This window comes from Gorilla gorilla, chromosome 16 (assembly GCF_029281585.2).
Source record: "Gorilla gorilla gorilla isolate KB3781 chromosome 16, NHGRI_mGorGor1-v2.1_pri, whole genome shotgun sequence".
NCBI classification, from domain to species: domain Eukaryota; kingdom Metazoa; phylum Chordata; class Mammalia; order Primates; family Hominidae; genus Gorilla; species Gorilla gorilla.
Genome location: NC_073240.2, coordinates 74,878,513 through 74,899,571, shown reverse-complemented (window position 1 = coordinate 74,899,571; position 21,059 = coordinate 74,878,513). Strand labels below are relative to the sequence as shown.

The following is a 21,059-nucleotide window of genomic DNA, read 5'->3' as shown; positions in this document are numbered from 1 at the left end:
CAGTGCTCTCGGAAAATTCCACTAAATTCTAAAGGGCAGTTTGGTAACATGTATCAAATGTAGAATTCCCGTCCCCCTACACCCAGCAGTGGCACTTCTAAAAATTTATCCTAAAGAAGTTACTGGATAAAGATGCAAAGATGATTCTGCAGCATTATTTATTACAGGAGGAAATTGGAAACTTACTATCCACCTGCGTGGGGACTGGCAGCATAAATTGTGGTCATCAACACGGACGCTGCATATCTGCAGACCACATTTAGAGTTGCAAGGCCCCAGAAGCTCCTTGTCCTCAGCTGTGTGACTCTTTGGATCTTTGCTCCTCTCGCCCTCTACCTGGTACTTGGATGCACCACCCCACCCTGTGCCGGCCTACTCACCTGGTCAGCGTAGGGGTGCGGTGGTTGGGGTTGGAGCAGAAGATGTTGTTGGTCTTGCGGGTGCCGTCCAGGAACTCACGCACCGACTGGTTGCGCAGCTCTGCTAGGGGCCGGGCCTCGTGCTTGAGGAACCACTGGTGTGCCTCGAAGCACTTGGCGCAGAGGAGCTGCTCGCACTCAAAGCACCAGAAGTCGGCCGACTCTTTGCAGCGGGTGCACACAGCCTGCGCGTCCACAATCTGCCGGTACACCGACAGGCGCCGCTGCAGACTCTCGAAAAAGACGTTATCCAGGGCGGGTGTGTCTGCACCTAGGGGCCAGGGCGCCTGGCAGATGGGGCACTGCATGCCCGACGCCTCCAGGCATCCTGAGCACAGCGTGTGCAGACAAGGCAGCAGCTTCGGGCACTTGGCTTCCGCCTGGCATTGCTGGCAGCGCAGAAACTGGAACTCCTCCTCCGAAGCGGGGGCTCGCTGGGGGACCAGAGAGGCAGGTGAGGCCTGGAGAAGTCCCAAAAGCCCCCACCTACCGGCCAACCACCCTTACAGCTGGACCCTGGAGTAGGACCTCATATTCCATTCCAGCCAGTCATTGGATGATGCAAAACCCTGGCTTATCAGCACCCCAATACTCCCATTTATTCAGGCCCTCCAGCTCTCACTGCACCATTTATTGAGCATCTACTTCTCATCACCCACAGTAATAGGCTCTGAGATATAAGAGGTGTAGGATACATTCTGCCTTCAAGGAACTCAGTTTGGAAGGTAGATACACTAAGTACCAACCTCATATAAAGTGCTTAATGCACAGTTTGGGGGTTCATTAAAGAGGTAAGCATGGAACAACAATATGACCCAGCAATTCCACTCTTAGATATATAACCAAAAGATGTAAAAACAAGGCCCAAACAGATACTTGTACAACAATGTCCACAGCAACACTATTCACAATAGACAAAATGTAGAAACAATCCAAGTATCCATCAACAGATGAATAGATAAACAAAATGTGGTCTACACATATAATGGAATATTACTCAGTGTTAGAAAGAAATGAAATTCTGATACATGCTACAACATAGATAGACCTCAATGACATTATGCTAAGTGAAATAAGCCAGTCACAAAAGGTCAAATACTGTATGATTCTGAGGCAGGAGAATAGGGTCTGGAGGCAGGGAACCTAAGGCCGATTCCCTCTGACTTCCTAGAACTAAATCGAAAGGAAAACCGCAACTCTCCATGCCTCAGTAACAAAAGGAAGAGAGGCTACTCTCTTTGCAAACCACCCCATTTCCTGCAGGGCAGATGGAAAATTGAAAGTACGTCTGGTTGGTTGCTTTCTGCAACCAATGGGGTGAACACCAAGTGGCCAATGGGAAACCTCTAGGGGGTATTTGGAACCCAGAAGATTCTGTAACTGGGGTCCTTGAGCCCTGCTCCAGCTGCTCCCACCCTGTGGGGTGTACTTTCATTTTCAATAAATCTCTGCTTTCATTGCTTCACTCTTTCCTTGCTTTGCTGTACATTTTGTCCAATTCTTTGTTCAAAATGCCAAGAACCTGAACAATTTGCAGTCAAGATCCTCTACTGGTAACAATTCCACTTACATGAAATGTCTAGAATAAGTAAGTTCATAGGGACAGAAGGTAGATTAGAAGTTACCAAGGGCTAGGGGAAGGAGAAAATGAGGAGCTATTGCATGACTGGGGCTCAGGACACACCACTTCAAAGTATGACTGCAGGAGGCTCTTGAAATATACTTCTTTGGCATATTTTAAGCTGGTTATTCTGAGAAACTGCTGATACAGGAATAGCTCTGAAAAGCTCTCCTTTTGTAAAAAAGAAAGGCATTTATATCTTAAAAGAAAATCTACATTAGTAAAATGATCTATATTAAAAGAGGGCTGCTCCAGACAACTTTTATTATCTAAGAACTTTTTATCTACATAGCAAGACAACCTCTATTCACCAAACAGCTCCCCTCCTCACCCTCCCATAACTTGTGTTATCACCATCACCCAGAAGCTCCAGGCTCTTTTCCGTAGCTCAGGATGTTATACAGGCTTCAATCATCTGACCTTTCTTTGAGTCTCATATATTGTGGGACTCCTGAGTATACATATGTAATTAAATATGGGTTTTCCGCTGGTAATCTATTTTATGACTATTTAATTCATAGGCTATTTAATTCATAGCCCAGCCAAGGAAACTAGACGGGTGGAGGGAAGCCATCTTTCCCTCCCCTATGGTTTAAAGAGTACAGAGTTTCTGGAGTAATGAAAAAGTTCTGGAAATAGATGGTGGTGATGGTTACACAATATTGTGAATCTACTTAATGCCACTGAATGGTACACTTAGAAATGGCTAACATAGGAACTTATCCATTAGGTATATTTTACCACATTTTGTAAAATACAAAAACAGGCCGGGCATGGTGGCTCATGCCTGTAATCCCAGCACTTTGGGAGGCCGAGGTGAGTGGATCACGAGGTCAGGAGTTAGAGACCAATCTGGCCAACATAGTGAAACCCCATCTCTACTAAAAATATAAAAAATAGCCAGGTATGGTGGCGTGGCCTGTAATCCCAGCTACTCGGGAGGCTGAGGCAGGAGAATGGCGTGAACCCGGAAGGAGGAGGTTGCAGTGAGCCGAGATCGCACCATTGCACTCCAGCCTGGGCGACAGTGTGAGACTCCGTCTCAAAAACAAACAGATAAACAAACAAAAAACAAAGCAAAACAAACAACAACAACAAAAAAACAAAGTGCTTAATACAGTACCTGGCACATTTGAAGTGCTCATAAATGTTACCTAGTATTGTTAAGTAATGTTATTCTTAGTTGTAATAATGTTTATAAAAGTTACTGTAATACGGTGTCCTCTGTACTTTCATGAAGGGGAGTAAAAGGGCCTGAAAGGCAGCAGAGCAAGAAACCCAAGTAGTTCCTTTGTCGGGGGAGGTGGGAGGCGGGCAGGAAAGGTGTGGCAAGAGAAGGGTTCGTTGGGGAGGCTTCCTTAAGCAGAAACCACATGAGCTGGGAGGCCTTGGCAAAGATACCTCTTCAGTCTGAGCCAGTTTCTCACCTCGGATCTGGGAAGTTGGTTTTAGTTTTGCCGTGCCTGGGACATGCCCCTGGCTTCAGGCCAGCGCAACAGGGGTACTACCTCCATCCTCCCTAATCTGAAGTCTTGCATCTGAGGCAAAGCTGAGGCAGGGCTCGAGGGTGGGCGGAAGGGCCCAGGCCCGGAGGCCACTGACCCTTCTCACCTTGCCCAACTGCTCAGTGGAGAAACCGCAGCCCAGCGAGGCCGCCCCAACTCCTCCGTGTCCTCTTTTCTACTCTATCCTACCCTCCCTTCCCTGCCCCAGCCGAGACGGTCAGGACCCTGGTGTCTGGTCTTCCCGCTTTGTGTCACTCTCTAGGGTACTTGACCAAATCCTCCGTTAGACCCTCTCTTCCCCCCTCTCCCCACCACAGCAAACCAACAAAGCTTAACCCCATCATCCCCTAACCCAATAGTACCTCTGTAGGGCTGGGGCTGGGGCTGGGCTGGCGGCCTTCAGAGGGGGTCTCGGGGGGAGGCATGGTGGGCTCCTGGGGCCGGGCGGGGTCCTGCTGGGGCCTCGGAGATCGGGCGGGTGCAGGCTCCATGGACCCCAGCTTAGTTTCGATTCTCGGTTTAGATCTTGGAGTGCGTGAAGAGAAGCTGAAGGGGAGGCGTGAGCCAGTTGGCTGAGCCCCTTGAGCTGTCCGAAAGGGGAGGTGCCGGCTCAGGGCCCGCCTCTGGAGAGGAAGTGAGACAGAAGCTGGGGGCGGTTCTAGGGGGCAGAGAGGCCGACTGTGGGTTTTAAAGACACGCCCAGAGCGGGGAGGAGGTAGAGGCGGGGAGCTGCAGACCTACCGCTGACTTACGGTAAAGCGGGAGAGGTAGGGCAGAGCTGCAGGGGGGCAGCCCTGCTCCCGGCTTTGATCCATTCATCCGTTCACACTGGCACTGCTTCGTGCCACCTCCTGCCGCGAGCTGGGCGTACAAAGATGAGCCACACGCAGACCCTGCTTTCTAAGAGCCGTAGATGTAATGGAAGAGCAAGCCTGCAAACGGAGACATTCTGGAAAGGGGAGCCCTCAGCTGGGACCTGAAAAAGCAGTGGAAATTCACCAGGGATTTAGGGTTGTAGGTGGTGGGGTACAGGGGACACTTGAAACAGAAAAGATAGCTCTTGCAAAAGCCTGTTTGGGAACTAATTTTGGCCATTTTCAGATTTAAGACGGAATTCATGAGAAATGATACCCAAGGAGTGTGCTGGGACAAGATCCTAGCTAAGGAGATTGAACCAGTTCTGTGAGTGATGGGAAGTTGGTGAAGGATTTGGAACCAGGGAACAACACTGTCAGCTGTGCATGATGGGACAGTCACTCTGACAACCTAGGAGCAGGTGCCCTGGTCTAGGACAGTGGTTGTGGGATGCAGAGGAGGGACTTGATTCAGAGATCCTGGGAAGCCAGTGACTGGAGGTGAGGGAGCAGGATGATGCCTTGAGTGACAGCTGGAAAGGCTGGTGGATCTGAGGTGGTGGGGGCAGGAGGGAGGGGGAGAGCTGGAGAGCGGGTATGAAGAGGGTGAGGGGAGAGCCAGCTAGGTCTTCGCCAATGGAAAAGCATGTCAGACTCCCAGCTGGTAAGGGGAAAGGGGCACAGCTCCAGGTGACCTCACTGGGTCAGCGCCCCGGCTTCAAACTTAAACCATCGCAACCACTGTGCTGGCTCCTGTGTACCCATTCCGTACTCTGTTCCAACTTAGAAACAGACTAGAAAGGATGATGATAGGGCCTGGCTCTTGTAAACCTTACAGTCTGCAGGGTGGAGAGCAGGGGTTGGGGCAGATACGCAACTTCCTAGGGACTGTAAGGCCTCAGGAGCCTGCCCTTCCCTCCAGCCTAGTCAGTACTCCCAGGCCTTTAGAGAATCAGTCCATGAAAGCCAAATATGGTGGGCAGCCATCTGCACAAGGGACCTGGAAGTGGGCTATGGCAGGATGGGGCTTCGGAGGCCAGAGGCGATTGGCTGAGGAGGCAGAGCTGGGGAAGCTTTATTCATTTCTTTGCTTGCTTTGGAAGATAGCCTGCTCCCAGACTACCCCAAAGTCCTGTTGGAAGTTAACACTTCTCAAAGGAAATTCACGAGTTGCATTCAGGTTTTCTCAAGCCCTGGAGAGGCAAGTTAATTCCAGGTACCTGGATCAAGGGGCATGCTCTTTCTGGACCTGCAGGACTGAGGGCCTCACCTCTGTGGTGCTCTGGGGCCCCTGCCCTCATGTAGCTCTGTGCTATCCCCTTCTTCCTTACACTCCCATGCTCCCCGAGGTCTGCATGTGAAACTTCTTTCTTTTTGTGCCAAAGTTCAGGCCTTCCTACTCCACCTTGATCACGGTGACCTGGCTAGGCCATTACTTAACAAATAAGTACTGAGACCTGCCCTATGCCAGTCCCTGCTTGCTGGGCTGTGGGTTCACAAAGAGGAATAATTTGCAGACTATGTCCCAGAGAAACCCAAAGTCCAGATATGGCATGTCCTGCCTCCAGTGTGAGAGAAGGAGTGCTGAGAAGGCTGATATAGCATGTCCTTGATCCTGGAGAAGATTCGCTTCCTGTAAACCCTGATGAGATCTTGCTCTCTCGCTCCGACTGCAGTGCAGTGGCACGATCATAGCTCACTGCAGCCTCAAACTCCTGGACTCAAGAGATCCTCCCGCCTCAGCCTCCCAAGTGGCTGGGACCACAGGCAGGCATCCCACGCCAGGCTAATTTTTAAAAGTTTTTTGTAGAGATGGGCTCTCACTATGTTGCTCAGGCTGGTCCTGAATTCCTGGCCTCAAGCGATCCTCCTGCCTGAGTCTCCCAAATTGATGGATTATAGGCGTGAGCCACCGTGCCCAGCTTCCCCTCCAGCTTTTCTAGGGCTGAGTAGGAGAAGAGGGGAGGAGGCGATGACCCCAGCGGGCTCCCAGGAACGCCGATCACACCCACTAGCCCTCGGCTGCAGTTCGGTCCTCCAAGCGCAGGGGGAGCCATGCGACGGCGGAAGCGGGCCCCGGCCGGCCTCCTCTTCCTGCGCCCGCGCCGCCGCGGGTGGCCGCGCGGGTGAAGCCGGAAGCAGCAGCCAGGAGGGCGGGGCCGCGTAGGGCCCACTGGCCAGGGAGGGCGCCGCGCGGAGGCGCGGGGCGTGTCTCCTGTCAAAAGCCATGCTCGGCAGGTCTGGGTACCGGGCGCTGCCCCTGGGAGATTTTGACCGCTTCCAGCAGTCGAGCTTCGGCTTTCTGGGCTCGCAGAAGGGCTGCTTGTCCCCGGAGCGGGGCGGCGTGGGGACAGGGGCCGGTGAGTGGCCGCCTGGCACGGCGGACCCGGGGGGGACCGGCCGGCAACCCCCAGGCCCGAATCTCTGCCTCCGAGGAGTCGGCCGGCCCGGTGCCGTCGCACCCTACGAGGGGGGACTGAGAAAGGGATACGATGTGGAGAGGGGGCTGGACCCGGCGCCTGGTGCTAGCGCCGATCCGCCCTCCCTAGCGTCATGGGGCTTTGGCCCCAGAGCCAGCCAGCGTTGCTCCTATCTTCCAAAACCTCACCTCACCACATTTGTCCTCGGCTCTTATCAGCCCTTTAGGCCTGGGAAGACGTTTCAGGTTTCTATTTCGCATAGAAGAAACCGAGGTCTAGGCAGAGGAGGCCACCAGCACCCTAAAGGCACCTGCTGCAGGGAAATGGAAGAATTTTCGCCCTAGGGGGCACCTCTAGAAGCCCGGGAACTAGGCATCTCCTGGATGTGCAGGCCAAAATGACAGGTCCTCAGCTGCCTGTTGGATCTGCCCTGCTTCTGTCTTGCCCTCAAAGTCTTCTGTGGCTCCTTTGGCCTACAGGCCAGATCCCACGCTGTTCAGCCTAACCGCCTAACCTTGGATTTGATCCCTCCCTGGCCTTCCTGTCCTGAAAGCTCTCCCTATCCAGAAGTCTCTTGAGAGGCCTGTTGGATCAGAGCCAGGCACAAAGTGGAGCCTCAGTGCTCTGGGGCTTAGCCCAGAGGGCAGGGCTTCCTGGAAGAATGGAGCAGGGCTCCCGACTGCTTCCTGTCCAGGGTTGGGAGGAAAGCGGCAAATAACCTCATCCCAGATTCTGGAGCTGTCTCGGCTTTGCTCCCAACTTGGGCTCCTGATTCTCCAGGGGCCAGGACATTTGGCTTGGATAAGCCTCATCTTTCTAGCCCTGCCCCTGACCCCGACCCCTAACAATTTTCTTGAATTGAAATAGGCAGGGGTTTTTTTGTTTTTGTTTTTTGTTGTTTGTTGTTTTTTTGAGATGGAGTCTCGCTCTGTCCCCCAGGCTGGAGTGCAGTGGCGCCATCTCGTGAAATAGGCATTTTTTAATGGTCATTAAGGCATTAAAGTTGGGTGCGGAATAGAAAATAATAATCTAATTCCTCATCTATGGCTCCCGTTGATAAGCTATTTATGCTTTATCCCTGTAGGCTAAGGCATCATCTTCATAAGGACTCCTGGAAAGCACACTTCTGGGGCTGATGGTATAGGAGGAATGTGTTTTGCCAGCAGTATTCAGTGCATGTTTACAGATGCCCAGGTGCTCCTGGCTCCATGCCAGGTATGGGTAGGCAATATAAATTAAACGAGAGGATTGACCCCTACTCAGTCCAGTGAGGAGAGCATCATCACCCGGACTGGATTCTGAGATCGAATGGCTGTTGCCTAGCAGAGAATAAGGCCTTGTGAGGGTTGTTGGACTTGGGACAAATGAGTGTTGATGTATGGGAGGAGGGAACAGACCCTAATTTGCAGCTGCCCAAAGATACGGGAATATTAGGCAAGGAGCCAGATTGAGAGCCCTGAGAAGGAAGGAGCCTCTCGAGGGGAAGGTGGGCGTAAGGTACACTTGCCCAAGTTCACTCCGCTTGGCAGCTGTCGTGGTAGGTCCAGTTGACCACCTCTGCTCTCACCTGCAGATGCACCCCAGAGCTGGCCCTCCTGCCTCTGTCATGGCCTCATCAGTTTCCTGGGGTTCTTGCTGCTGTTGGTCACCTTCCCCATTTCCGGCTGGTTTGCCCTGAAGGTAAGGCTGGCTGGGTCAGCCCCCAGGGTGGTTGGGCCACACTGAGAGCTTTGGCATTGATGAATAAATTTGCCTATCCTCTGTCCCCTTTCCCTAAATATTATTACCCCTTTGTGTAATGGGCTAGGCAAGAACCATTCATTCACATTGTTCAGGGGAGGAAACTAAGGCTTGGGCTTGTCTAAAGTCATACTGGGAGCCAGTAAGGGGTAGAAGCAAGTCCCAAACTCCTAAGTCCTGGGATCTGGACACTGGCTTTAAGGTGCACGCAGATGTCTTTGCCAAATTATCTTCTCTTTGGGTTAGAATAAATTAGAAATGAAAACACCCAACTTAGCCCAGCTGGTAATGCATAATAGGAATTCAGGCCTCATTATTCCATAAGGGGTGGTACAGTGGGAAAAGGATGAACCATGGAACTATAGTTCAGCATCGCACGTGAAAGCTGGGGGAAGGTGGAAGCCCAAGGAGGCCTTGCCCTTTGTGTAGCCCTAGGCAACAGTCCCTCTCTAGAAAACCTCTGGGTTTGGTGTGGTCTGCAAGGGAGTCCTTAAATGGCCTTATATCCTAGTTCTAAAACTGCCACAGAAACAAATGCCATGTGACCTTGAACAGGTTTCTTTGCCTCTCTGGGCCTTCATTTCTCAATTTGGACATCACTACTTCTCTAGGAGGTCCAGGGACCTAAAGTTGACAAAGCCCTTTCCCCGGGGGTGCTGTTAGGGCAGCCCAGCCTTTTCTCCTAACTAGTCCAAGGACAGACAGTTTCCTGGTATGAATCATGTCTAACTTCAGACCACAGAGATGAAAAGTTTCTCTAAGGATCAAGTCAATACAGTGCAGTGGTTAAGACACATGGCCTTTGGAGTTATTCGGAACTGCATTCAAATCTTCACTATTTCACTTAGGGCTATGCAATTTTTGAGCAAGTCACTTAGCCTCCCTGAGCCTTGGTTTTCTCATCTGGAAACAGAGCTAGGGATACCTAACTGTGACCCAGGTGAGGAGGAGAGAAGTGAGGAAGGGACCTAGGCAGACGGCATTGGCCAACCTAGGCTGACCACTTTGAACTCTTTCCCTTGCCATCGTGGACAGATTGTGCCCACCTACGAGCGGATGATTGTGTTCCGCCTGGGCCGGATCCGCACCCCCCAGGGACCTGGCATGGTTCTGCTCTTGCCCTTCATTGACTCCTTTCAGAGGGTGGATCTGAGGACACGAGCCTTCAACGTCCCTCCCTGCAAGGTGAGGGGCTTCTCAGCTACCTTGACAGAGGAATTGGGGGCCTGTCCAGAATGTACTGTGGTGCCAGGACCTCAGCCTGTGAGTCACCATCTGAGGGGGGAAGGGGGAAGAAGAGATCAGAAAATTGATGGAAGCTAGGAGGACATCCTTGCTTCATACAGCTAACCCTACATACTTGGTGACACCATTTGCCCTTGAGGAGCTAGCTGCCAAGCAGATGGGTCAAGCTGGGTGGCCCCAGTGGGCCTGACCTCCCTGCACCCCCAGCCCCTTGAGTGTCTCTCTCTCATGGCCTCCCCCAACAGCTGGCCTCTAAGGACGGGGCTGTGCTGTCCGTGGGAGCCGATGTCCAGTTTCGCATCTGGGACCCGGTGCTGTCGGTGATGACTGTGAAAGACCTGAACACAGCCACACGCATGACAGCCCAGAACGCCATGACCAAGGCCCTGCTCAAGAGGCCGCTGCGGGAGATCCAGATGGAGAAGCTCAAGATCAGCGACCAGCTTCTGGTAGGCAGCCCCTCACAAGACGGAGCTTGAGGGGTGGCACCAGCCTGGCTCCACCTGCCAGGTCACTTTGAGCAAAGAGTCAGACCACTCTGGGCCTCAGTTTACCATATGTCCCAATAGTGTAACCACCTTTGAAGAGCCAGTGCCTGAGTGGGGCCATGAGTTGAGGAATGGCAGGTGGGCGTAGACCATAACGATCTTGGGCAAACTTGTCCCTGAGAAGAGGAAGTGGCCTTGGCAGACATTCTTGGGGTCTGCCCCTTAGTTTTTACCCCTCACTGCTCTGCCATGATGACACTGGCCTCTACAGCTCTCATTCCGGGCCTGACTCATGGGGCAGGCAGGTGGGTGACGGAGCAGGGACCCTCCCAGCCCAGTCACCTTCTGGGGAATTCCAGGCTCACCATGCAGCGTGTGCATGCCTGTGACTTTTGTTTCCTTGTTTGGAACAGAACAAAGGCACATGAGGACATTTGGATCTTTTTCCTGCCTCTTCTCCATGTGTATATTGGAGTTTGCCCTAAATCTCTTCTGCTATAAGATGGGGTAGAAATAAATACACATGCAGAGTTGTGTCCCCTGCAGCCACACTCAACTTGTGCTTCCTCTTGTGTCCTGACAGGGGAATGTAGGTGATGTTTCTCCCCATTCCTCTTGGCTCTGCTTTGCCCTGGGGAATCAAGGTTAGAGGACAGGCGGGGGAATGGGATAAATGCCAGTCCTGGAGGTCCCACTGGAAGCAGCGAGGGGAAATTCCTGAGGAAATACTATTTGAGATCCTAACAGTAGCTCTTACGTGCTTAGCAGTTTATGGTTTACAAAGTCCTTTTGTCTGGCCCAGCATTTCTGAGCTTCACATTTTTTGCTGCAAGTCGGTACTACTGTTTTATTTTGGAGGGAGGAAACTAAGGCTAAGAAATAATTTGACTTGCCTCTGAGAGCTATGGTCAAGGGCAGAGCTGAGCCATAGCTAGACCACCTGCCTCCATCCCACCATCCCCCCTCAATCCAGTGCTTGATCTAACACAACTCAGATAGCAAGTGGATAACAACTTTTATTCATAAAACCATGTCCCGTGTTAATTCACCTTTAGGAAGAGAAAACTGATCTCGGTCTTGTTGCACATTGTTTTGATGTGAGACAGGCAGTTTGGGGAGGTCAGTCCCACACCAGGATGTGAGAGTCCTTTAAGTCCCATTTCCCAGACTGAGTGAGCACCTGGTAGAGTGAGAGCTGTGCCTGTGGTTGAGACAGAACCTCAGGAAGTCCAGCACACCGCCCTCAGGCCCTGGTTCAGGCGTACACTTATTCACATGCCCCTTTTTGCCTGATTTTCTTCTAGAGAAATCAGAGTCCCCATCTCTCACCTGCTGGACCCTCCTTAGCCAGTTACCACTCCTTACCTGCCAGTGCTCCAGGCCAGCTGCCTTAGCCCTTCACTGCCCTCCTCCAGCCCCACCACTACCCATTGCTCTCTGCAGCAGGCCTTGCCTCCTAACACTCAGGAGAAAAACTCTAGGATGAGCACTCTGCTTCCTCCAGTTTCACCCCTTCAAACCCACCTGCCTCTGTGCTGCTTTCCTGCCTCCTTGCCTTTCTGCCTCCCCTCTCTGAGGCTCATCCCTGTACTGCGCAGTGCTGTGGGCCCCCTGCTATCCCAGGATGCCTTCCCTCCACTCCATGCACTCTCTCTCTGTCACCTCTCCTTTCTGTGTAGAAATGTGCCCTCCCTTTGCCCCAGTGCCCTCTAGCTCCCACTCCCTTTCTCCCCTTGTCTTCTGCAAGACTTTCATCCATGCTCCCAGCCCCTGCCCCTACATCCTTCATCCTGGCCTCCTTGGGCTCCCAAGACAGCGCTGGCCAACATCACAGTGACCTCCCACATGCCAGCCCAGTGGGCACCTCTCAGCCCTTCCCTTACATCACCTGGTGGCAGCATTTGACATGGTCGACCCAGCCCCCAGCCCCCAGAACCCCCTGCACTTCCTCCTTCCCTGTCACCCCTGGTTACTGCCACTTATTCTCCTGCCCTTGAGTTTCCAGGGTTTCATCACTGGCCTCTTCTCATCTGTGACCTCCCTGGGAGAGCTCATCCATCTGGGCTGTCTGCTGCCTGTGGATGCTGATTATTCACAATGTCCTGCCCTAGCCCTGATGCTTCTGTACCCTGGGCCATTTCTCCAGCTGCCTACTGGACAGTTGACTGCGCCACAGACACCTCAAGCTTACAGTAGTAAAAAAAAAAAAAAAAAAAAAAAAGTTGCCATCCCTCCCTTCCCACCCCCGTGTGTCCTCTCTAGTGAATGCCACACTCATCCATTCAGGAACCTGACTCCTCCCCACTCCCGCCCCCTCTCATATCATTGCACACATCGAGGCAGCCCCGAGCCTGGTGCTTGCACTTCTCTAGTGCCCTGTTGTGGCTCAGTACAGTTGATAGAGGCATGCCTCCCTCAGTGGATCTTGGCTTCACAGCTCCCCTCCACCCTTGCCAGAGCTGCATCATTCCTTGGCTGTATTTTGAAACCATGTCTTCCTTGGTCTCCATCCCTCCCCTCAGCCCCCTATAATCCAGCATCCACAGCAGCCAGGAGGATCTTGCCTTAAAGCAAGTCTGCTGTGTCACCTCCCTGCTCAAACTCCTCCCTGGGGCTCTTTGTTGCCTCAGAATAAATCAAAGTAAGCAGAAACACCCCAACTCTGACCCCTCAGCTGTCTCCAGTCCTCAGCCAACATGTGAGGGTCCAGCTAAATGGAACTCTGGTTCCTCGCAGCTCCACGAACATGCCAGGTTTTCTTGTCTGGGGTTTTGCACATGCTGTTCCTGTTGCCTGGAAGGGTCCTCCTCCACCTGAGGACTCCCTCCTGCTGGCACCACCCTCCTCTGCTGGGGGCTCACCACAGGCCTTGCTTCTGTCTTGGCACTTACCACAGCTGAAAGGTCATTGCCCTCTGCCTGTGTTCCCAGGCTAGGAGCATCTCAAGGGCGGTGTGGTGCCTCCATGTCCATGCACGGCCACACAGTCTGCCCAAAGAAGGTGCTCAGGAAAGGTTTGTTGAATTAATTACATTTCTCCCCACACGGTCCTCCAGCTGGAGATCAACGATGTGACCAGGGCCTGGGGGCTGGAGGTAGACCGCATGGAGCTGGCGGTGGAGGCTGTGCTCCAGCCGCCCCAGGACAGCCCAGCTGGGCCCAACCTGGACAGCACCCTCCAGCAGCTGGCCCTGCACTTCCTGGGAGGAAGCATGAACTCAGTGGCAGGAGGTGCCCCATCCCCGAGGCCAGGTGAGGAGCCCTGGGGAGGAGAGCGGGGGTGTTTACCAGCTTGGTGCCAGCATAGACTTTGCTCGCTATCCCAGCAGCTCTGTGCAGTACACACCCTGCACAGATGTTCAGCCCACAATGACCACAGCCAAGGCAGTGAGAGGAGGCCAGGTGTCTGAGTGTGTAGAGGCCATTGGCAGCCTCCATGGGAGGAGGCGACATCACCAGAAGGGCAGCTGGAAAGAATTTTATATCTGAGGCTGGAGAAGTTTAGAAACTGAGTTTGCAGTTTAGGCTGAAAACTCAGGGGCACCTTTCTGGTAGAGGAGGAAGTTGAACAGAGGCCTGAAGGGGATCTAAGAGGAAACTGCCACAAAAGGTGCAGAGGCCACAGTGAGTGGTCCTGACCTTGGCAACACGATGACCTCCTCTCTGCCTCCTTCCCCAACCCTGTTGGCCACCCCCAGCAGACACTGTGGAGATGGTGAGTGAAGTTGAGCCACCTGCCCCTCAAGTTGGTGCCAGGTCCAGTCCGAAGCAGCCTCTGGCGGAGGGGCTACTGACTGCTCTACAGCCCTTCCTGTCTGAGGCCCTGGTCAGCCAAGTCGGGGCCTGCTACCAGTTCAATGTCGTCCTGCCCAGCGGCACCCAAAGCGCCTACTTCCTGGACCTCACTACAGGTGCCGCTGCCCTCCTTGCCTCTCCTTCCCATCCAGCTTGCTAGGTTTCTTGTTACCTACCCCAGTGGTGCTCTCGTAGACTGCCCCCTGCTCCTGCCAATAATTTGGGGTGAACCCATGGCAGGCAGGGGCTCAGACACCATTTCCAGGCATTAACTATGCCCTGGTCTCCCCGCCATCCACAGGACAATGCAGCCAGGCTTCCAATACCAAGAGGCCTGCCCGTGTTACAGGCCTGCTGCCTGTCAGGCTCTGTGCCAAGTACTTTTTGTACATTATCTCACCCACTTCTCACCATGAGCCTATGCTTTAGGAATTGTCATCTCTAAAGGAATTATCATCACAGATTTGGAAACTGAGGATCCAAGAGTTCACACAGCCAATAAGACTCAAACCCAGGGTATTAGAACCCAAACTCTTAACCAGTACTCCCCTCCCAATGGGAAATGCCAGCCCCTCCCACCCCCATAGCTCTCCTTCACGTTCCTCCATTCCCCTACTGACACTCGGTTTTCTTTTGCCCCACAGGACGAGGAAGAGTGGGACACGGGGTGCCTGATGGCATACCTGATGTGGTGGTGGAGATGGCCGAGGCAGACCTGCGGGCCCTGCTATGCAGAGAGCTGCGGCCTCTGGGGGCCTACATGAGCGGACGGCTGAAGGTGAAAGGTGACCTGGCTATGGCCATGAAGCTGGAGGCTGTCCTCAGGGCCTTGAAGTAGCAGCCTTGGCTGACTTTCCAGAGCCCAGTCCCAAGCCTGGCACCAAGCCCGAGGGGCCTCTTGGAGGAGGAGGTGTTCATCTGCACCACGGAGAGTTGAGGCCCTAACAAGTTTCAGGCCCAGCCAAAGCCCATGAATGGAGGCTGCGGGAGGCTGAGTCCGGCTGCCATGCATGTCTCCCCTACAGTGGTTCTCTGGACAAGCCTTTGTCCATCCCGGCCCCCAGCTGAGTGCCCAGCGCTGAGCTGGGTACACGCTGTGATTCCAGGAGGAGAGCCAGGCCTGCCCTGCCCTGCCCTGCTGGCTTCCTGACTGGAGAGACAGGACCCACAGAAACAGCCTGACAGCAGCTGGTTTGGTCCTTGTGTGAGGGACCAAGCATGTGGCCCAGGCTCTAAGCTCTGCGGGGATTGGAGAGGGATGGGGAGGGAAGGGAAGGTAGCTCCAAGAAGAGGTCCCTGTGGCGAAGTTACCTGGGGATCCTGGCTGGCCCGCCTTCCTGGCTGCAGTCCAGGCCCGTGCTGGCGGGATTGGGCATGGGAAGGATCAGGGCCTGCTGCTTCCCTGGCGCTGCTCCCAAAGATTTCTGACTCATCTGCCAGCTCTGTCCTGCATGCCTGGCGAGCTGGGGCCCAGGGCAGCATGAAGGAGAGCCCTGCGTTCTGTGCTTCTTACCAGAGGTTTGCAAGCCTCAGACAAATAAATGTGGTGTTTACAATGTATAAAAGAGAAGAAGCCAAGCGGGGCTCCTGGGGGCATGGGGTGGGCTAGGAGGGTCCACAAGGTCCCTGCTGCCAGCCCAGGCAGGGATTGACATCCTGGTGGCTGACACAGACAGACCCTCACAATATTTGAAGCTCCTTCTCCTGAGTGTCTCAAAGCCCCTGGAAGCAGGGGTGGGGCTGGGTGGGGAGTTCTGTTCCTCTTTGTAGTGGGATACAGGTTCACCAGGAAAGGAAGGCATGAGTGTGCCAGAGTGTCCTGCAAACACTGAGGGGCAGGCGGGGTGGTCATATCCCATTCAAGAGAGGAGTTGGGGCCACCATCAGCTTCCCCTCCTGGTACACTCTGTCACTGCTTCTCCGCTGGCTGACGGGAAGGAAACAGTCATCGAGGTCTGGCCCCAGGCCCAGCCCAGCCCTGCTTTCTGCTCCAGTACTCTCGCCCAAACCCCAGGGGCCCCAGAGAAGGGGGCCTCTGACTTCTTGAGTCCTAAGAAAGGAATCTTACTCCTTGGAGAGACTTCTGGGAAAAACAAAACCACAAAAATCAAAGCCTCCCCTTAAGAACAGCCCCCAGCCTGTCCTGTGGCACCGTAACTTCCCTCTCCCCCAAGGGGTCTCTGCCCTTCCTGGGTGCCTGGCTCTGTCTTGTTTGCTGTCTGTCCCTGCCTTTGCCAGACACTGCCTTGTCCCGCCTCCTGGAGGTCCTCCACATTGCCTGAGGCACCTCCCTAAAGCCCAGCACATACCCCTCTGTCACTGCCATGGCCATTGAGGTTCAGGTTTCCAGGGCCCCTTCCTAGAGTCCCAGGCTGCTGCACCTGCTGTTGCCCCTTTGCCTACTTGGAGGCCTCTCATGGGCCCTCCCAGGGCTTTCTAGCTGAGGCTGTCTGTTCCAAAGCCTGCCCTCCAATCCCCGCAGCCACACTGTGGCCACCCTTTGAGGCCCAGTGAGACTTGTCCTCTGTGCCCTTGCCTGGCTCTCTGCACCCATTCCACATTGTGTGTTTCTGCTCCTTGCATATATGGCTGCCCTCCCTGCTGGACTGGGAGCTTCCCGCATCAGCATTCACCTGTGGATTCCTTCCATTGCTATTACACAGTATATGAAGGGCTGCCCAGGAAACCCCAGGCATCTTCACCATGAAAGCTGGCATGGCCCCTTGGCTGGGGTAGGGCTGGAGGGTAGGGAAGACAGGAAAAATGAGATCACAACTTAGGGGAAACCCAAACTCTTCTTTGTGAGCATGGGAAGATCAACATAACGTTTAGGGGAAACCGAAACTTTTCTGGATGTCTGTGTGGGTGGAGAGTAAGGCCTGCCCCTGCCATGAATCCCCACCCTGTGGAGGGGAGCTCGATCCTTGGCCAGCACTCCAGGACTACAGAGGACTGAGCAGACCCTGCAGTCCACGGGGGAGGAAGGACAAGGGCCACCTAAAGGGTCGGTGTGAAGAGGGAGGAGGAGGGTGTGTGTCAATCAGAGAAGGCTTTCCTGAGGAGGTGATGTCCTCCACATCCCAGCTACCAAGTAGGTGGACAATAAGAAGAGACGGGGAAAATCATTCAGCAGAGGAGAAGTCCTTGCAAGGGCACAGCTGGATGAGGCAGTCAGGCAACTGGGCTTCGGGGAACTAGAACCTGAAGTACGAGACAGGTTGTGTGTGGGCATTTGAGGGGCAGGGTATAGAAATAGTAACCATTACTGTGTGCCAAATATGTCCTTATACCGGACTAGACACTTATTATATTTTTCTTCCAGATAACCTGGTGAATAATGATAATAGTTTAAGTATCCTAGTTAATATATTAATATATAATGTGTTATTTTGATGTTATTGAAAAGTATTTTATTTTATTTTTGAAACAAGAGTCTTACTCTGTCGCCCATGTTAGAGTACAGTACAATCTCAGCTCACTGCAACCTCTACCTCCCGGATTCAAGTGATTCTCCTGCCTCAGACACCTGAGTAGCCAGGGTTATAGGCGCATACCACCACACCTGGTTAATTTTTGTATTTTTAGTAGAGATGGGATTTCACCATGTTGACCAGGCTGGTCTCGAACTCCTGACCTCAAGTGATCTGCCTGCCTAGGCCTCCCAAAGTGCTGGGATTATAGGTGTGAGCCACCGCACCTGGCCTTATTTTTAAGCATTTAAAAAAATTTTTTTTAGACCGTCTTGCTCTATCACCCAGGCTGGAGTGCAGTGGCATGATCATAGCTCACTGTAGCCTTGAACTCTGGGGCTCAAGCGATCCTCTTGCCTCAGCTTCCTGAGTAGCTGGGACCACAGGTTGTGCCACCACAACCGGCTAATTTTTAAAATCTCTTTTGTAGAAATAAGGATGTCTCCCCATGTTGCTCAGGCTGGTCTTGAACTCCTGGGCTCGCAGGATCCTCCCACCACAGCCTCCCAAAGTGCTGGGATTATAGGTGTGAGCCACTGTACCAAGCCAATATTTAAATTTTGGTTGGCTAAACATTTAAAAAGATAGGAAAGCATATTATGAAAATTCTCCCTCCACACATATTTCCCATGCCTTCCCCCATCCCCTGCGATTAGTTTCTTGGTAATTCTTCCTGAAGGTTTTGTTTTTTTAAAAAAAAATATATGCAAGAAAATCCAAATATGTATCTTCTGGGTTTTTGTTGTTCCTGTTTTTATACAAATGGCAACACAGAAACACAATGTTGCCTTTTCACTTAACATCACCCACTGAGGATCTTTCCATGTTACCACAGACAGCCTTTCCCTGTGCTTTCTTGTACTTACATAGGATTCCATAGTATGGATGTATCATAAATTATTCAACCTGTCGTGGACTGATAGACATTTCGATTATTTCTTGTGTTTTCCTATTTTAAATACTTTTGCAATGAATAACCTTTAACATGTGCTATTTGTGGTCGAGTTTATCTATAAGATAAAATCCTAGAAGTGGAATTGCTAAATCAAAGCATTTATAATTTAGTAAATATTGCCAGAATACCTTCTCTGGGGATTATACCAATTTACACTCCCATTGTCAGTGGTGTTTTTTTCTCATAGTCATGTCAATACACTGTGTTATTAAACTTTTGGGTCTTTTGACATTCTGGAAAGTGAAAATTTGTATCTCAGTGTAATTTTTTTATTGTTCAAGTTATGTTTTTGTTTTTTGTTTGTTTTGAGACAGGGTCTCACTCTGTCACCCAGGCTGGAGTGCAGTGCAGTGATTGTGGCTCACTGCAGCCTCAACCTCCCAGGCTTAAAGGATCACCATGCCTGGCTTTTTTTTTTTTTTTTTTTTTTTTTTTTTGTAGAGACAGGGCCTTCTCAAGCTGGTCTCTAACTCCTGGCCTCAAGTGATCCTCCCACCTGGCCCCGGCCTGCTAACTGCTAGGATTACAGGCATGAGCCATCTAGCCCAGCCTGTTTATTGTCCAATTGTTTATTGCTTTGTAAGTCTTGGATTTCTAGCTCCAGCAAAGAACAGGGTTTGGTTTGGTTTGGTTTCTCTTCCCCTAGCATTTACATATTTTTTAAAGGTGTAATTTACATACAACAAACACCCTTTTAAAATGTGCTCAAAGCTGGAGGTGGCGAGCACTGACGGGAAGTGACGTGGAGAACTTTGTGAGTGGATGGGAATGTTTTGTATTTCATTGTACGGGGTGGTGGTTACTCAGGTGTTCACATTTGTCAAAGCACCTCAAATGACACATTTTATTTTTATTTTATCTTTATTTATTTAATTTTGAGATGGAGTCTCTGTTGCCCAGGCTAAAGTGCAGTGGCATGATCTCAACTCACTGCAACTTCCACCTCCCGGGTTCAAGCAATTCTCCTGTCTCAGCCTCCCGAGTAGCTGGGACTACAGCCGTGTACCACCATGCCTGGCTAAATTTTGTATTTTTAGTAGAGATGGGGTTTCACCATATCGGTCAGGCTGGTCTCAAACTCCTGACCTCAGGTGATCCACCTGCCTCGGCCTTTCCATAACCGCTGATCACATTTCACTTTTCTAGCATTTCATATGAATGAAATGAGTACACAGTACTCTTCTGTGTCTAGCTTTTTCCCCCTCACTGTAATGGTTTTGAGAGTAATACATGTTATTCTGTGTATCTGTAGTTTGTTGTATTGCCAACACATTCCATTGTCTAGATAGAGGCACAATGTATTCATTCATCCATTGATGAACATTTGAGTAGTTTTCAGGTTTGGTTATTAAATAAAGCTCCTCCAGACATCTGTGTACAAGTCTTTGTTTGGACATACATTTTCATCTGGGTAAATACCTAGAAGTAGAATTGCTGGATTGAAAAACTGTCAAACATTTCCAAAGTGGTCCTGTCAACATGCGGTATAGTCAGTCTTTTAAACTTTAGCCACTCTAACAGGTGTGACTGACAATGTTGAGCCACTTTTAATTTGCTTATTGGGCACGTGTCTTCTTTTGTGAACTATCTGTTCAATATTTTGCTTATTTAAGAAATGGGCTATTAATATTGTTGAGCTTTAAAGGTTCTTAGTATAGCTGGATGCAGTGACACATGCCTGTATTCCCAGGTACTTGGGAGGCTAAGGGAGGATCAGTTGAGCCCAGAAGTTCGAGGCCAGCCTGGACAACATAGCAAGACCTGATCTCTTAAAAGAAGAAGAAAGAAAGAAAAGAGAGAGAGAGAGACTCTTGATATGTTGCCTAGGCTGAGTGCAGTGGCACAATCCTGGCTCACTGCAGCCTCAACCTCCTGGGCTCAAGCAATCCTCCCCACTCAGCCTCCCAAGTAGTTGGCATTATAGGTATACATTACCAAACCTGGCTAATTTTTATATTTTTTGTAGAAACAGGGTTTTGCCACATTGCCCAGGCTGGTCTTAAACACCTGAGCTCAAGTTATATACCTGCCTTGGCCTCTCAAAGTGCTGGAATTATAGGCATGAGACACCTTGCCTGACCTGTGATCCATTTTTGAATTAATTTTTGTATATGGTGTGAAGTAAAAGTTGACATTCTTTTTTTTCATGGTGATATCCAATCGTTCCAGCACTTTTTGTTTAAAGGTATCTTTTCCCCATTGAATTACCTAGAAACCTTTTCATTTGCTTTTGTGTTATTTTGAGTGAGGTTGAGCATCTTCTAATATGTTTAAGAGCCATGTGTCTCCTTTGCTACAAACTGTTATTTTATCTACTATGTTCATTTTTCCAGTGCTGGTTGTTTCTATTTCTGTTTTTGACATTTGGGAGCTCTTTCAATATTAGGAAGATTAGCCATTTTTGATATGAGCTGTAAATTTTTCACCCAATTTGTTGGTTTGCATTTTGTCTTTGCTTATGTTTTCTCATGAAATTTTAAAAATGTATTTGAATTAATATTTTATGACTTCTGGATTTTGAGTCATAAGTAAAAAAAACCTCCATTCT

General features: G+C 51.2%; 2 protein-coding genes across 22 annotated transcripts in view; one reads left to right on the top strand and one right to left on the bottom strand.

Moving 5' to 3' along the window:
• Positions 1 to 4,199, bottom strand: part of PML (PML nuclear body scaffold) — a 52,143-nt gene extending 47,944 nt beyond the window's left edge. For 5 of the 15 annotated variants that reach the window (XM_055362474.2, XM_019010265.4, XM_063698377.1 and 2 more), the window contains exons 1-2: positions 3,908 to 4,155; positions 381 to 853 (exon numbers count right to left, since the gene is read on the bottom strand). In XM_055362474.2, the coding sequence (XP_055218449.1) occupies positions 381 to 853; positions 3,908 to 4,036 (602 nt within the window). In that variant the 5' untranslated portion in view covers positions 4,037 to 4,155. 15 annotated transcript variants of the gene reach the window in all.
• A 53-nt stretch (positions 4,200 to 4,252) lies between these two features.
• STOML1 (stomatin like 1) lies at positions 4,253 to 15,651 on the top strand. Of its 7 annotated transcripts, none has more exons than XM_019010927.3 (7): positions 4,253 to 4,298; positions 8,393 to 8,499; positions 9,595 to 9,744; positions 10,050 to 10,253; positions 13,348 to 13,543; positions 13,990 to 14,202; positions 14,731 to 15,651. In XM_019010927.3, exons 3-7 carry the CDS (start codon positions 9,616 to 9,618, stop codon positions 14,922 to 14,924), a joined length of 936 nt encoding a protein of 311 aa, XP_018866472.1. In that variant the 5' UTR covers positions 4,253 to 4,298; positions 8,393 to 8,499; positions 9,595 to 9,615; the 3' UTR covers positions 14,925 to 15,651. The 7 variants fall into 7 exon arrangements, with proteins under 7 accessions (XP_018866472.1, XP_004056519.1, XP_018866473.1 ...); XM_004056471.5 differs by lacking the exon at positions 4,253 to 4,298 and adding an exon at positions 6,513 to 6,759; XM_019010928.3 differs by lacking the exon at positions 4,253 to 4,298 and adding an exon at positions 6,514 to 6,637.
• The last annotated feature ends 5,408 nt before the right edge of the window (positions 15,652 to 21,059 follow it).

Coding starts and splice junctions, on each gene's coding strand:
- STOML1 (XM_004056471.5), top strand. CDS start 6,627: ATGCTCGGCAGGTCTGGGTACCGGGCGCTGCCCCTGGGAGATTTTGAC. Junction 6,760..8,392: donor CGGCGTGGGGACAGGGGCCG/GTGAGTGGCCGC, acceptor TCTCACCTGCAG/ATGCACCCCAGAGCTGGCCC. Junction 13,544..13,989: donor TGCCCCATCCCCGAGGCCAG/GTGAGGAGCCCT, acceptor GGCCACCCCCAG/CAGACACTGTGGAGATGGTG.